Below are 18418 nucleotides of genomic sequence, written 5' to 3' on the forward strand. Positions count from 1 at the left end.
TACAAAGAAATAGATTACACACATTTACCTACCTGACAGTGATTCGGAGTTCTGATTGGAGATGTGGTGGGATGTTTCCTGCAGGGAGTACGTGGATGCGGAGATGGCTGTCGGACTGATGCTGTTCGTGGGTACATATGGGGAGTTGTATGATGTGCTGTAATACTGTGTGTACTGACCTTGGCTAAAGCCAGGATATGATGAATATTCCTTCAATAAGAGATATAAAACATGTTCTAGTCTCATACAGTGTAGCTGATTTAAAAAAAATAGATATACACAATTATCATACTTTTTGTATGATAATAATTCAGACATCAGATATTTTACATTGTGATTAAAATATTATTATGTTTATTTATTTTATTTGTTTGGGAAAAATGTCTCCCTCACTTTGGCTTATTTGCAATATTCTGACATGTCTAAAGATCAGTACACATGGCATATATAGAAAAATGTCATCCACATGTGTATCCATAATATAGCACAGAATATCTCCTGGTACCAACAATGAAAAGTTAGTCTCCCTGTACTATAAACCCATATTAGCATATTCTGCATCCTGAGAGGAACTGGAGTGTTGGCTGAATTTAATCAAACACAGTCTGCCAAAATCTCTCTTAGAGGAGAGGTATTTGCTTTACCAAGATTAAACCAGGATTCTTGAAAGCGGTCACTGGGCTAGAGAAGCTCACAAGGAGTTATTGTGCTTTCAATACAGCACAAGTTACATGCAGCATTGTACGAAATTTCACTGTTTATCATTCATTTAGGGAGACACATATTTATCTGTAGAAAACTGGAGTAGGGAAAGTCTAAAAATAAAGCTTATATTGTACACACCAACCACTAATTACAGACTGGATATCAATCAACAGAAGATTGTACACATCAATGTAGAACATTCTCAACAGAAGCATTGATCTTACAAAGAAAGAGAATTGTTATATAATATGATAAAGAGATTAGTCTGATCATACTAGCAGTGGATACCTCACCTGATGCACACCGCTAAAGGCTCCGCTGTTAGTCAAACCATTGCTTCCTTGGTAGATCCCTGACGGACCTAGAGGAAAACAACCAAATACAAACATTTACCTTGCTGACTATCTTTATGAAGACATGTCATGTTATTATCCCTGTAAAGTTTCCAAATATGTCTGTAAAATAAAACATCACACACACACACATCAGTGATGGAAGCCAGCTGGTACACAGTGGTATGACATACTGCCACTTTTCCTACTGCCTTCATTGTAACTCAGATTCCATTCACTTACATTTTTCATACCACCACTTCTACATTTCCACTTCCACATATACATAAAGACACATATTCATATACACATTGACAAAGGCCATACCCATGGTGAGCAGGGAGCACAGCGATGTATTTTCTTATTTACTTTACATTTTTCTTTGATATCTGAAGATATCTTTGAATGATCTGGGAACAGTTGCAGTTTGCAAATTAATGTATGCATGACACGCATCCTATTTCTTACAGAGATTACATATATTTATTAGAGTATGCACCAGTTACTCTGAGACTCTAACTCTTCTCTGTACTGAGGTCACTGTCTCTGCAGGGATCCCTCTGGTACAACTTCAAAGTATGATCAACAGCCTGAAACTCTAGGTGAGCACGACGTGATCACACTTTTAAGTTCTAGTAGATGGCACCCCATAGTGAGCACAGCACAGAGCAGCATAGAACTGAGATATAACACAGAGTAGGGAGATGATGGTCTGAGGCCTATACAATCTGTAGAGGGTAATTATATAGGAATAACCAGTTATATTTTTCTTAATGTAAATGTATTGTAACACATAGCAACCAATCATATCAGTCTAGTGCAAGTTAGAGTAATAAAAGGCAATATATACATTTGTGCTATGGGTGTCAGTACATCAGAATTGTTATTGACATGATATAAAATGTAACTTTAAATTATATTCTTGGAGTCCTCAGTGTAATAATGATATACTATTACTCCTATGTATCGCATGTATCTTCCCTGCTACCTGTTATGTGTCTGCATCAGTCTCTCTTACTTGTTAATCTCCTTAGACAATATGATAGAGCTTTATAAATAAAATGTAATAATAATAATGTATTCCTGGAATCAGGATAGACCTCAGTTCTCAGATATATAAGCATGTGAGACAGACCCCTATATAGTACAGAACAGAATGCCATGAAGCATTATCTGTAACTCCACTATGGCCAGGGCCTCAATGTCTTCTCTCTGTGTCCTTTCCCTAAAGATCCTGTTTGTTTTTATATAAGATACTGGATTAGCTGGAGAATGAGCAGCTGAACAAATGCTGGCATGCCAGGGACCGTCGCACAAAACTCACACTGAGGGACGCTCCTTGTCAGGAGGGATATGGTTCTAGAGCTGATCTGCTAGCATATGTAGCCTGCAAAGCATAGAAAATGGAGCATTTGAAATGCTAGACCAAGCCACTCTTCATGGGGGTATCTGAAATGCTTAACGTAGGACAATGAGAATGAATGCCCTATTGTCTTGCTGGCTAGTGATAATTTGTTTCTCTATGGCTGAATATTAGTTTTACGATGTTGGCAGGAACTACACTGCTCACAGCAATTAGTAGTACTTGTATTTGGCAGGAAAATCCACAGATATTCCAGCTATAAATCCCTCATTCAACACAGTCACTTTCAGATCTATTTACTTTACAGAAATAATAGCTAAAGGGACATTATACAGTCAAATATAAGGACTGGAAATACTCCCAAAAGTGGAGACAGAAATTTTGTGGACTGGACCAATACAGAGCTCAGAGAGTACTTCATGTCTCATAGATGTCACTAGCTCCTAGTTAATTGATAGGCTGCATCCTCTTGAAAAATGGTTCAGCTCACAAAATGGCTGCCTCCAAGTTAATATTTCCATTCAAAGGCAATTAATCTGTGGTGAAATAAAGTTTCTAAAATTCTTTCCTTGCAAAAGTTTAATTTGCAGTTGAAATGTACACACTATTAATGCATTTAATGGTATTAGACTAACATTCTGCAATATTGTATGTAAAATAGAGAACAACAACATGCACAAATGATTTAAATGAGAGTGCACCAAGAACTTGATATCTAAAGTCAAATGAACTATGTTCGCTGTTTTATCACCAGCAAGGTGTTCAGCCTCAATGGAGGGGCTAAAAATAACAGTGTCTTCAGATTTACAATTTAAGTATATACATTAATCTTTGTACTCTATAATTTATTAATCAAAAACATATGCTTTAATAGTAAAAAAAACAAACGCAAGTAACAATGTGATTTGAAAGAACTGTGTTCATTTTTAATTAAAGAACATAGTTTTCAGGAAAGTTATTGCTTATGTAACAAACTAGAGTCCCAGCAGATTTCAAGAAGATGAACATTCGGTGGAGAGCACATTCTATTAGGATGTTGTGTGATTTTGGCAAGATCCTCCGCCCTTTCTCTAAAGTGATGTGTAATGAAAGATAGGAGCAATCTGGTATTCCTTCTGCATGCTGTTCTCGCTAGGCTGTACCTCTCTAATTTAATTAGTAGGGTATGTTACAGGACCAAGCCCAATTCTCTGCACACATTTTCTTCTTTAAATTTCTGCATTTGGAACATGTTTGCCAAAAGTTTGTAAACCAAAGTAGTTTTTATAAGTACTAAATAGAGTAAATTAGGGCCAACACATGTTCCAAAACTAGCCCCTGTAAATGCATAAACATGGGCTTTCAGTTGCACTTTGAAAAATAGATAAATAAAAATAAAATTGTAAAAATAGATTAAAGTATTTAAAAAATAAAAAATATTTAAAAAACATTAGGAATAAAGCTCTGTCTCTGGCAAAAACATACACACATGATCACCAGAGATAGTGCTTTTTACCCTATCGTAAATAAATCCCCAAATGTTATAGTTTGTGCCTAAGTTGAGAGTGCCGTTATTAGATTGGTGAAAGTAACATTTTAAATGTATTGTTAACATTTAAATTTAATTCAAGTGACTTTATTTATTTAAAAATAAAATTTCTAAATAACATCAAAATGAATAATAAATAGCAAATCATACTGAAACATAATTTTTACTTGTTATACTAAAAGATCGCTTTTATGTTCAAACAATCAAATAAATGGATTAGGGTCTCTCTGTCTCCAAAAGAGCTTGAACTCAAACTTGTTTATTGTACCGTTATCTATACTATGCCTAACTCCATGTAGTCTCAAAATAGCTCTAAACTATTTATACATCACATTTTTATGTAATACACTACTTATAAACCTGTTATATTTGTACATTCAGGTAGAATGCTAACATGCTCTTACACATTGTCTAATTTTGTACTCATAGCACAACAATGTTTCAAGTATAAGTAATTTACCTCCATTTAAAGCTTTTCAAGCAACTATATTTCTTGCAGAAAACAAAAGCTGGACTGGCATGATACAGAAACACATTAGAAGTATGTATTATTTCTGGAAGGAACAGTACTGAGAAAACTTTTAAAAGAAGGGATCTCAGGCAACATTATTTGTGAAACATTAATTGTACTGTAGGACGTGTGATTTGACCCCTAACAAATGAGGCCTCCCTATACCCGTAGGACTTTCTCCGGGGCTAAGATTCAGCTATGCCGCCATAATCTTAGACTAAACCTAATGTAAACCATATGTGCTTTTAAAAGTCTGAAAAAAAGAGACTTATTTTATGGAGAGTTTGGTTTTATGAAGCAAACCTCTATTTTTTTAGTAGTTGTTAAGTGTATGTATATCACAATACATTTGTATCCAGATTCAATCTTGTAGGAGCACATTCGAAGTTATTGCTCTTTCTGCAAGGCTAAACTAACAACCTGCACACTGTGACTGATTGGGAATACTGCTGCCTCACCGGAAGGACCTTTTTCAATATTTATAATATAAATTACTTAAAATGCTTTAGAAAAGAATGGACCACACCTAAAAGAACAAACAGTCAAAATGAATAATGTGAACTATATAACTGTAACAATAGCACTGCCTCTATATAGAATATTGTGTAATGATTATCCCGTACTGCCCATATATAGAACATTGTGTAATGACAGTCCAGTACTATTACTCTGTAGAATATTGTATAAAGACAGTTCCTACTGCCTCTATACAGAATATTGTGACATGACAGTCCAGCATTGGTTGTATATAGAACAGTTCAGCAATATATCTATATAGAATAGTCTGTATCAATATGCAACTACCTTCTCTATATAGATTATTGTGTAATGACAATCCAGTATTAGACCTATAGAGAGTATTGATTAAAATAGTCCAATACTGCCTCTATATAGAATATTGTGACATGACAGTGCAGCATCGGTGCTGTATAGAATATTATGTAATAAATATCCCAGTGCTGCTTCTACTTATAATATTGTGTAATGGCAATAACATTCGTGTTACTTACAACAGTTACAACAGTCAAGCACTGGTACTTTACAAAAATGCCGAAAGGCAGAAAACAATTGCTGCAATATAGAATATTTTGGAACAGTCCTACATTGTCGTTCAATAAAATATTTTGTAATGACAGGCCAGCAATGGCACCATATCTTGTGGAACAGCAGTCCAGCATTGTTGCTATGTAGATTATTGAGGAACAGTATTCCAACATTGGTGCTATATAAAATGTTGTATAATAGCAATGCTATATACAATGTTGCAAATGTCTGGAGCTAGACAGAGGGGCATATTCAATTGTTGGCGTTAGCCGGAAAAGTAACGCTGCGCACGCCCTATTACCGTCATTATGGTAATAATGCGCGTAATTACCGTTATAACGGTACCTTTAACGCTGAATTTCAGCTTGCAGCTCAGGGAGCTGCGAGATGAAATCCGGCTTAGAATTAACGCAATAACGGTAATATTTTTAACGACGCGGGAAACACCAACAATTGAATATGCCCCAGAGTGTTATGGAGCAACATTGAAACAAATTCCACTATATCTTCACTACATGTATGTATATACTAAAGCTGAATATTGACTCTTTTACAGGCTCTTAGGAGTGCCGTTTGCATCAAACCAAACTAACAGTACATTAATACACAGAGAGATGTTTAAGGAAGCTGGCATGCTATCAAATACCGCACATTTCAATTTTTTAACTAAAACATACAACTGGGTTTCACTAGATCAGATTTGCAGCCACCGTGGCTGTTTTGCATTAATGCAGGGTCACAGGTTAAATACAGCAGAAGCAAAGGAATTTTTCCTTCAATTTCATTTATTCAATGTGCTTGACTAAGGGCCCTGCCATAACACAGACTCACAGAGGAACAGTGAGGTTAAGTAACTTGCTAAGACCCATGAAGTTAGTGTCAGGAGCTGATTTTAAACTGAGACGTCAAGGCTTTGTTCTGAATGAGGAGACGCATCACTGGCAGCCCGTCCAGATGATTTGTTGTGGCTTGAAATTGAATAAGAAGGTAGTGTAAGTGTAGTCACACACAGAATTACATTGCTGTTATACAAGGCAACTAGCTCCATGCAGCCAACCAGGAAATAAACCCAGAGCCAATCAGATCTTTAAGTAATCTTGGAGATGAAATTATAATGCTTGCTGCTGATTATGTCCCTTGATAAACATAGTCATTTGCATGGCTATTGTACCATACAAATACTTCTAGCTTCATATCCAATATAAATATAATCATACAATGAACATACATGTTCATTGTTTTATAACAGAATATGGACAAATTATGAGAAATGCACATGCAATTATTATTTCACTTATATTTATTCAATCCCAAGGTTGTACATGGCTTGGGCGAGGAGGGAAGGTTGAGAGATGTTATTTATGAAGGTAATATAAAGTGTGCCAAAAAGTGCATTTCCTTATCCCTAAACCAGGTATTATAACTATCTTCAAACTATTTATCAAGTATTACAGTTTTCTTGACCAAGCTATGATACGTCAGCACCACTGAAAAACATAAGGGAGATACAACGTGATCTTACATTTCAAATTTTCAGAAATAATATATTCACTTGATCATGATGTCTTTTGCAGGAAGATAGGATGGAAAAGGTTTACCCCCCAAGAACCAAAATACAACCAGCAGAAAGAATTCCACGGATTACATGTCATGTTTCCTATATGAAATCTCTGAGCTTTTCTTGCATGAAGCTGAATAGTTAGCATATGTTTTTAAACCTCTAAATATGCTCAAAACCACCCCCTCCCAAAACATTTCAGAGGAGATTTTACACTCATCCCCACCCCCTCCCAAAACCAGCAAGGTCGGGTAAACCAATGTCTTGGATGAATTAAAACTTCGGCTCTGTTCAACAAGCATAAATAAAACCAACCAGTGAGCTTATCAAGATGGGCCCCCTACCATCAATGAGCTCCCACCCAGCGCTGTGCACAACCAGCTTGTTGGATAAATCTTTCCAACATGATCAGATGTCATCAGCCCTGCCGGTTAATTGCTGTGTGAGTCCATTTTAAATAGCACTGCTGTGGACGGAAGGGGGCAGAATTCATTGTGACAGATGACTATAGGGATTCGTCAGTGAAGTGGAGATGTTACTGTGGCCAAGGCAGTGCTATTATTAGTGTGGTAAGGCTAAAAAAATCCATGTGGTCTCTGTCCTAAACCAGTCGCACCCTAGCTTGTGTCCTCTTACCCCCAAACAAATTACATAATTGATTTCTATGCAAAATCTACTATCCACAGGGATGTGTTTATAGTTTGTACCAGAGAAGATCTTCCTGAATGAATATATTGCATACTCACCCACAACACATACCCAGATGACATGAGAATACAAATGGTGAAAAAATGATTTTCATGTACTCCATAAATACCTTTTGCATGCACCTGCATGGACCCACAGTTCTAGGACTGTGGGTCCATGCATGGACCCCCATTTTCTTTGCTAGTAGCACTCTACACATATACACACACACTGCCAAACCTAAAAAATGAGTATATATATATATATATATATATATATATATATATATATATATATATATATATATATATGTATGCACACACATATCTATATGAATCAGTTTCCCCACTGTGACATGTTTGACAGTTTTGCTGTGCAGCTGAACACAAGCTGCCATTATCTGTTATAAGTTACTTCAGGTATGACATGTTAATATGTTTTTCAATAGGTTCACTGACTAGATGTCTAGTGTGTATAGGAAAAATAATCACAACTTTATCTGAAATATCTTCACTTCTTATAAGCTCCTGAACTCGATAGACATAGTATATAATTGTAACGGCTATTAGACGGTCTTTTGTCAGGAAACTTCTATTCTATATTTGCTGGTCCGCCAAGGCCCCTGTACAGCAACTTCTTGGGGCCCCACCCATAGCCGCCCAAGGGGGCATTGCCACACCAAGTTGTGGCTCCTCCCACTACACAGACAGGTCAGGTACTTTGTACCTTCCACCCCACCCCCCCTACGGCGCCCCTGTATATTTGTAGCCCACAATGTTGTGCACAGATATTTCAGTAAAATAAAGAGCTATATTTTAAACCTATTTAATTAAATTTAAGTTTATCTCTACGGTTCAGACATTGTTCTAGCTGACACTACATCATAAAAATGGTAAAGACTGTAGCGTCAAATACTATAGTTAACATTTGTTTCTCTGCTTTAAAATAAAGTAGAAAAGATTCTGTAAGGCAATATTTCTCTTGAGGATAGGCAGCAGCCATTTTGAAAGGGCAGACTATTAACTCACTGGGCATGGTCATGAAGTGTCTCAGTGATATCACTATATCATAAGGAAATGATAGTCTGCATTCTTCGATTATTGGTTTAGACCAGTGTTGGCTAACCTGTGACTCTCCAGGTGTTGTGAAACTACAAGTCCCAGCATGCTTTGCCAATATATAGCAGCTTATTGCTGGAAGGGTATGCTGGGACTTGTAGTTTCACAAACATCTGGAGTGTCACAGGTTAGCCAACACTGGTTTAGACCATAAAATAGCTGCCTTCATGGGTACACTTGAACTAAATAAGTGTCATACTTTCCAGTAATGACCAGGAGACTCACAAATTTTAGAGTCCTCTCACATCACGAAGGCCCCCCACCTCACACACGATGATGACAATAACGTCATCACACCTGGAGGGGAGGTCCAAATAGTAGGCAACATCTTCATTTTACAGCAGAGACTTACATTGTTTTCTTATTAGTGAAACAAATGCTTACAAATTTGCTTAAGCAAACATATGGTGCACTGTGGTTGACTCCAGCAGCTAAAGGGTCAAAAGAAAAAGAAAAACTATTGGTGATCATTCCAGCTTAATCAACATTCTCTAAGAGTCAGCGACAAAGCCAAATATCAATAGCAGGGCTGCAGGGCATGCTTTCCTAATGGGCCTAAATTATTCTGTCAACTGAAAACAAGAGCTTGTAACTTCAGCGCCAAAGGCAACACGCATTCCCGGCCTTATTACCATTTCACTAGATAGAAATAATTCATGATTTGGTATCATCTCAAGTCACTGTCACCCTTTGCACTGCTAGTGCAGGAAACACACGTAAACACACACAAAAACAACAACAATTATGTTGTAGATATAAAACTTCAAAAAGCTTACCCCAAAAATGTTAAGATTATTGTAATGAACTTGGAAAAGTATTCAACATTATCACAAAAATTTACATCAAATATTACAAAGACGATTAATACTAATTCTGTAAAGTTTTACATTAAAAGACAACTATGATTGAATTATTTTAAATATGTTGTGTAATATTAAACAGGTATCTTTAATGAACGTCAAAGCATTATTGTATAGTCCCTTGTAATGACATGAAACATCAATGGGAAAGGAGAGGATGATAGCTTGATGTGGACAGCACATGTTTGGCGGAAACAGTAATCGTAGCTGAGAACCCACAACACTTGCATGCCATAATTACCCCAGGGTTATATATATATATATATATATATATATATATATATATATATATAAAAAGGAAGGAGTGTGAAAAGACTGTTGGAAGCCCAAATCAAGGCTCCTATAACTATATAACAAATAAATAACATTAAAGCACCTGTAAATTTATTTCGTTTTCTATAAATACAGCTTATAACATTGACATTATTCTCCTTACAATAAACAGCAACAACCACTGATTTAGGAACAGTATATACAGGGGGTGGCACTTCTGTGAGATGGATTTTAATATGGTTTCATGGTTAAACATTCCATAAATGATCATATGTGAATGTCAAATGTTACTATGAGAGGCTGACTGGTAAACCGTAGGGGGTATTTTCTTTCAAAATAGTTTTTGTCTCCTCTTAAAACTTCAGTCTCCATCAGGGGTTAAAAGTCAAACAGTAAAAAAAGCCCCCATGGGATTCAGCTAAATATATAAATATGTCACAGAGCTTTCAGCTGTCGGTGGCTGTCAGTCAGACATCTATAATGGTCACATCCCAGAGAGGCGGAAATGTAAAAAAAAAACTTGATTTATGGTAAAAAATAATGATTTATTTTCTTCTCGCCTCAGGGAACATGCTTCCCTTCGTAGCAAAGGGTGAAGCCTCGCAGCACAGAAGCGTGGGAAAGACAGTGCATGTTTGTCACGTTGCATACCAGAACAGGTATAACATCACCTTTCCAACCTAGCTAAACTGGAAAGTAGTTGAAAGTACTTGAAAAGAAATATGCTTTAAGTCCTTATCCACATGAACAGCTTTACAGTATTCTCGGAAACCATGCATGAGTACACCTTCACACAAAGCAATATTGCAGGAGCTGGACACACTGTATGCAAGTCTGGAGAGTTAGAATGTAAAGTAGATCATTCGTTCTACAACCTCTGTGCTACTACCTCTGCGCTACAACCTCTGTGCTGTCTGTTTTATGACGTACACCGTAATACACCTTGGCTTTGCACAGTGGTGCCTCGGTTGTACTCTCAGAGCACATGAAGGTGTATGCTTTCTATCCACACTCGTGAGTAACCTCTGAAAACTAAATTGTGCCCCCATGTGTGAAGGGACAGAGAAACCTTTTGGAGTCACATCGGGGAAAAGTGTAAACATCACATCAAAGGCCATCTTTCTACCACGTTACCAGATCCCCTTTCAATTGAGTAAAGTTTTAAGTTTTTCCTGCTAAAGCTGCTTGGATTAGTCTTATTTACGGCTTTAATAAATCATTAGAATGAAGGGACATCAGGCCTGTTTTATGATGTCAAACCCCTTCTTTACATATACACATACAAACTACAAATAAAGAATAAGGACCTAATGACTGTCATGTTCTATGAATACTTCTAACCAGAGTAGTGTAGTGCAATAGGGATGTTCTCTACACAACTCTAGAGAAAGTTGAAGAACGTATATAGCAAGGACTGCTGAACACATACCGTGCATCTGATACGTGTATGGAGCCTGGCCTGGGGGTGGCGTGCTGAAACTTGAGCTATAGCTGAGAAACCCACTCTGTCCGGGAGAGTGGCTTAAACTGTCTTCTGTTTTGATACCTAAAAGACAAGGGGACAGAAATCGACATGAAAATCTGACCTAATGTATACTCTTACAGATGTAAGTTACAAAGTCCCCTGGGAAATGGTGCAGAATGACGTGACCACCGGTCCTATTTGTCCTTACAAGAGGACAGATAATGTAATAACTACAGAAACCCCTATACACCATCTTCTGAATACTGTAGGTGTCATTATTGGATTGGAACTCTATGTTTTTACTGTTATTGCTAGGAGCATAATCATTGCCATTCAGCCATGGTATAATAATATGTATAAAATAATATTGTGTATATTATATATAACTGTAAAAGAAAATATGTATCGACAGAAAAAGATTCTTTACAATTTCAACAAGTAATAAGTTATAATGCTTTTTAACATTATCCCACGAACTGGGTAAGATGCCATCCTATTATATCTACGCATACATTGAGATTCCTTAAGTGAGGACATTAGGTAAACATTATTGTTCTAAGGCTCTTAAAAAGCTTTTATTGTCTAATATGTGATTTAAAGAGTAACAAAACAGCTGAAAAACAATATAAATTTTCTGTTAGTGACACTGTAAATATAAAGTATTCAACATAAATAATGAAAGTGAGATGACCAGCACAACTCGGCTCTTATATACAAAAGAAAGAAAAGGTCAATCAGGAGTCCATTTATTATAAAGTGGTGAGAGGGCTGGTTTTTCCTTTGGTGCTTATCGAGGCTATAGGAAATGTAATATTGCAAAGAAAATATTGGCGTGCTAGCTGAGTGATACACTGCTGCCCGACAAAAATGAATTAAATAAAGCATATTTTCATTAAGTCTCTCCTTCTATGGCTATCCTGAGATGACGATAGCAGAAGAAGGATTGTGGCGGTACATGCACTGTCACAATCCTTGACAACAGCATGGGTACCGAAGCGTTAGCACTGTGGTAGCCTGTGATAGATAGGGAGAAGCCACTTGTGTTTGCTGGAGATAAGTGGGCGCAAGTTTAGAACTTAGTAAGGAAAAACCTATTTACCTACCACGTACACACATGTACGCCCACATTCCAGGTTTGGGAATTGGAACCACTCCCTTCATTAATTTCAATGTTTCCACTTTTTTCCAAAATACTGCTCTCTTTATCCTTATTTACATCTTAAGTTAATCTTGTACATGAGGAAACTTTGGGATCGAGTTGTCTTTATTACACGTGTCACTTTAGTGTGCTTTTTTACAGTACTGCATCTAGAAATGCTCTTTCCCATATAAAGTGTGTCTGATAGGTACAAAGGCAAGTCATTGAACGCACTGTTCTACCTCTGAGGACAATAAATCACATCCTTTGGCTGGAGAAAAATGCTCTGTCCCCATACCCCCCTTCAACAACAACAAAAGAGTACCCCTGATAGCCCATCTTCTCCATCTACTGAATCTCATTTTTAATCTCTTCCCACAAAATAAAATCCCATGTTTGCATATGGTTACATAACTAGTCTGCAGATGTTGCATGTTATTAGCAATTTTGCACAACAAAAGTTACAATGGCATTTGTACTGTGTTTTGTAAATGACTCTTAGGGGTATATTTACTAAACTGCGGGTTTGAAAAAGTGGAGATGTTGCCTATAGCAACCAATCAACTTCTAGTTATCATTTATTTAGTACACTCTACAAAATGAAAGCTAGAATCTGATTGGTTGCTATAGGCAAGATCTCTACATTTTCAAACCAACAGCTTGATAAATTTACCCCTTAATGTATCTTGTACTAGCAGATACAACTGTGTGTACTGATGGCTATTCCTAACAGTAGTATACTGACTACTGTGCAGGATATTTTGACATTAGTCATCTCCAGAGACAACACATGTTCACAGAAATCAAGGAACAAGTATCTGGATTGACATCTAAAGGAAGAAGATATTATCAGGGGTTGAGTAGTTTGTGCAGAAAAACTGCTTTCTATATTAAGAGAGTCCCAGACAAATATAAAACTGTTTAATACTGAAGTTTATTTTATTATTTTTAAGTGTTTGAAGAAATAATCCTTGTACCAACACAAGAAACATTAATAATGTTTGGGAAACTAGAGAGAGATGTGACTGGACACACAGATAAAGTTTCCAACAGTGTCTAGACTTTTTTTTAAAAGGATAACAATTTAATTTTCTTTGTGATCATGTGTTTTTAAATAACGATATAAGCGATGTATGTGTGTGTACAAGAGAAAGTGAATGTATGAAAAGTGAGTGTGGTACATGGGGGGGGGGCTTAATTTCATAAACAGCTTACATATTTTTTTATTCTAGGGAGTATAAAAGAGCAAAAGGTAGAAAAACAGCAAGTTGTATAATACACATCTATATGTAATACACTGCTAGTATTTACACACTGCTCCTTCCCATGTGAACCCATAAGGGGGAATATTCTGATCCCATATATGTGAAGGAGACCTTCTCTTCACAATCCAATCAGCTGATATTTATAGACTGACTTGTTCTCAGTAAGGTAACAACAGCCGGCAGACTAGAGAGGGTTGTAGTGTCTTCATATTTTATTTAACGCAGGGGAATGTTGTGCTTCTAATGTCTAGAAAGTGGTAGGAGAAGCCTGAGGATTACTGGTAACATAGAAAGAAAAACCTTAACACCAAATTCATTTCCCCCACAATGCTGTGTTTTGTCTAGGAAAATGAGCTGAATTTAAGTTGTTCCGTATAAACAATAACACCTCATTGTTCTGGATTAGCAGCCAGGTGGGAGTTTTCATGTGCATTGCATGAGCAGTGACCCTAATAGGTAATCTGCACGATTTATAAGCAACATATGGGACTGCCATGTGTCCACCCTAAAGACACAATCCAGTAGCAAATGGTTCTACTTTCACCTGCTCTATGAGAAACAACTGCTTGGTATTTTCCCTGGAAAGTTTCCAGTTCTCAAACAGTAGAGTAACTAAAATACGGGATCGTATACAGAAACATGCCTGTAGCTTCACAATTTACTAAAACAAATAGAGCACTTCATCCTCTTCTATTTCTTCATTAGGCACGTCGATAAAAACTGCATTTAACCATTGAAATGGTCTGTTGTGTGCAAAATTGACATTTTATAAATTTGTTACACTTTTGGATAAATAATGGGGCAGTCTTGCATAACATATATCCTGCTTTTGTTGTTGTTATTGCAATATAGTGATACACAATCATGTCTCCAATGACCACTAAACCTTTGGATCGAGTTTTTCTTTTTGCATGTCTTTTCCACTCTCTGAAATTCATTGGTCATTTAAAAACATACTGGTGCAAGTTCACAAAGCAAGTGGCTGATGAGGGGTAATAACCCCCAATGTCTGAAAGCCTTGGAAAAATGACAGACCGATGTCTACATATTTTTCCCACTTTTTATTTTTAACATTTGCAATAAAAAGTTTTACCAAATAACCCTCTTTTTCTTTGAGTATGAAACATGGACATTGTTGTTGAACACAAAACACATTTAATAAATGAGATGTTCTAGGACCCGCTAATCAGCCAGAGCAGATCCTCCTGATCCCTCTACACCAACATCCCAGTCTAGAGCAGTACAAGTGCTTATTTCGTATCCACGTGTTGCTCATTGCAGTAATACTTCAAATGCTTTCCCTTCCAAATGTATCAAAGTCTTTCTTCTCTACAAAAAGAATACAAATATCACACACACAGACATACTTGCACTAGTGCACCCTGCCTTCCAGAGCTACTAACCTTTATTAATAGTGTTCTAAAATATATTTTACTTATTATAGTTTACCTTATAATCCTGAGTCTTCTGAACTCAGCTACAGTACATAGCCGTTTTCATTCCTTAACTTTGTTTAACCACTCACGTCAAGTGAAATATTTGTTTTATGAAAGCTCTGTCTCCCTATCTAATGTATTATTACAAATATTACACAGATTTTAGAGATATCTGTCTCAATAGCACATTTTTATAGACCCTTCCCTTTGTGCACACAACACAGAAGAGCATTCAACTGCTTCAGTTTCAGATGTATAGTAGGACAAAAATCTGGAGTCATATCTTTATTGGTCCCTGGAAAGTCCTAAAAAGTTCCAAAGCAATGCAATTGCTGTGCTACTAAAATGATGTCTGCGGTTTGCACTTGTGATTCCTCAGTATAAAGTTTAGGAAAGAGAAGCAAAGCATTCATTTTGATAGTGAGATCTTCTGTTAATGACCTCAGGATGAGCCACATTAATGAAGGGAGGTGTTATTTTGACTCATTGTTGGTGCCATGGTTGTTCCATACTGTTGTAGTGTTGGTTAGCATTACCTCTTGTGCAAAGATTTAGAACACTCTTCCCATTAAGTGTATAGTGTCAGGTAGAAGCACTGTGTGTTACACAACATGTTTTGTTCCAGCCACCCCATTAGCAATACAGTATTTAAAAAAATAGGCTAACAAGCCATATGCCTAAGGCCTGTCCTTCTTATTTTATTTCTTGTGTGACATGGTGAATGGATGTTGTATGGGGAAGGATTCTCAATTAATTTAGGGTGCATTTACAAACCCTAGGGCAATAGCCCTGAGTTTGTGTCTAGTGGGTGCTGAACCTTTTGCCATCTCTCCTAACACTCTTTAGCTGTGTGTGATATTTGGCATTCTCTAATTTCCAGGACTTGTGGAATGTGGGCTCGTCAGCCATGCCAGGAATGAAAGCAGCAGTTTCCCTTGGCAAACGCCTCCAGTCGGATACCAAACATTGTTGTTGGTCAGTGAAATCTTGGATTCCATTCTCCAACTCGGTTTCTTTAAATACATTGGTGCTAGAGGTCTAAGCAGGGATGGAAACCCTTTGTGGTCTGAAACATCTTCAGATTCGAGGAGGCTGCAGTTACAGGCTGAAAATGTATTGCAGGCCCGCACAGATATATCACAATATCACAGACACTTCATAACGTAACAGACTAAATGGACCAAACTTCACCCTTGTGTCTCCCTGTATATTCTGAAGTGACGCAAGTATGATTGCTGTTTGCCTATTTCCATTTGTTTCATCTGTAGCCAATCTGACAATTACACACTCTGTCACAGACTGTTCTGTCATGTACTCACAGACTGTACTGCCCTGAGGCTAAATAACAAGCACTTTCCAGAATGTCTGTACATGGGATAGCATACAATTCTATGCACTACAAAAAACAATATATAGATCAGCTAGCAAATGCTAATAATGACCATATGATTGCAGATTTTATACGGCATGTGACTTACTGTATGACGGGATACCGTACGTTTGTCCTGGGGGAGGGTACGTGGAGTATGCTGCTGCTTGCTGGATTCCTGCACTATACTGGGTCTGTCCATAGGCGGCCATCGCTTGGATGGAGGGGTGTGACACTATATGAGGGTAGTGCCTAAAAAGAAAACACACATATTGTGACTTCTCATACCAGGACAGAGCTCATATACTGCACATGAAGGATTGATGCCTATATGAGGGGATCAGAGTCAATTAACAAAGTGAGGGTATGAGATGTGAAACACAGCACATCATTTATTCATCATATCATTCACTCGCTAGGCAATACTCTAAGTAATTGAGGACCTATTACATACATCTTTCCTGCAGAACATGAGAGTGGAAGGTCACCAATCACTAAACTAGATCTATAAAGGGGACATTATGTCAAGATTTAGTAAGAATCAAATCAACTACAGTTCTTTTTTAAACAAAAACGATTCAACTATGAGCATAGACATACAAGAGCTCCCAGACTCCTCAGTAGTATAAAAGTTTTACGTCCATAACAAAACATCAGAACTACAGCTCCCAGACATCCATTCACTGAATCACATCTGACTGGGAGAGAAGAAAGCTCAGGTTCAAAATGTCACATGCCTGGAAAACGGCTGTGGAGATCAGCTATAAGAGAAATCAGTCAAACATCTCTACAGTCAATCAGAATGCAAATATTGTCTCACTCCCAGAATCCCTTTCTTCAATTACCTACTCCTGGCCCATTTATGCTTATTCCATCGTACATCACCATGCTAACGTATTAATGTTCTACACAAATGGATAAACATGACATCAGACTGGGGATAGGAAAAGGTTACCACAGGCTTCCAGCCAAGCCTGATAAAGAAAATGGATGGAAACATGTTACTTATACATAATATATAATAATATGTGCTCTCCTGCAAAAACGGCTCTACTCTGAGGATAATTATTAGTTAACTTGCAATGGGAATAACGATATTTCCTGAGTCAGACAGTCATAAAGACCTCCATATTGAATCAGGCACGCCAAACCCCTTGGATCATCTGTTTTTTATAAGAACTTTGACTGAATCTACTTATCTCCAGCTCACAGGCTGCAGCTTACTTTCTGGTCACTCTGGGAATATGTCTAAGTTTATACCTTATGAATAATCAGTGGTTCCTGCACATGCTAACACCTCCACATCCAACTCTACACATTCAAAACAGGATGTTGAACATTTTCCCCGTGCTGTACATAACTTCGTCCTCAAAGCAAGGCTTACCTTGGATAATTCACTTCAGATGCAAATTGCTGGGATTGTTTGCTGTTACCTTAAAGAAAAAAAAAATTAGGAATAACTATATATTTTCATGTTGAATGCAATCACTGGTTTCTGTTTTCTTCTACCCTGAACTTAAATGTACAATACTCCCTTTCCTATAAACAATATACATTCTGTAGCTGTCACTGTATAAAAAAAAATATCTCCAGGGCAGCCGAACGATACTCAGCAGCCCTGGCGATACAGGTCTGGAGCAGTAAGGGTTAACCCACCACTTTGCCCTGGCCGGTCTCTGTAGATATGCACAGGTGTGGGCAAGCTAGAATAGAAAAGAAGGCATTTTGCTCCTTCCAGAAACTTTTGCGGAAAAGCACATTTTTAG

At 37.3% G+C, this 18418-nt stretch overlaps 1 protein-coding gene across 2 annotated transcripts in view; it reads right to left on the reverse strand.

The window, feature by feature from the left end:
* EYA2 (EYA transcriptional coactivator and phosphatase 2) overlaps positions 1-18418 on the reverse strand; it is a 116145-nt gene that overhangs the window by 43827 nt on the left and 53900 nt on the right. For both annotated transcript variants that reach the window (XM_075176447.1, XM_075176446.1), the window contains 5 exons: positions 18037-18085; positions 16762-16904; positions 11409-11525; positions 999-1066; positions 33-210 (listed from right to left, as the gene is read on the reverse strand). In XM_075176447.1, the coding sequence (XP_075032548.1) occupies positions 33-210; positions 999-1066; positions 11409-11525; positions 16762-16904; positions 18037-18085 (555 nt within the window). The remainder of the gene's footprint in view (positions 1-32; positions 211-998; positions 1067-11408; positions 11526-16761; positions 16905-18036; positions 18086-18418) is intronic.

The sequence above is a fragment of the Mixophyes fleayi genome, chromosome 6 (genome assembly GCF_038048845.1).
Source record: "Mixophyes fleayi isolate aMixFle1 chromosome 6, aMixFle1.hap1, whole genome shotgun sequence".
Taxonomy (NCBI): Eukaryota; Metazoa; Chordata; class Amphibia; order Anura; family Limnodynastidae; genus Mixophyes; species Mixophyes fleayi.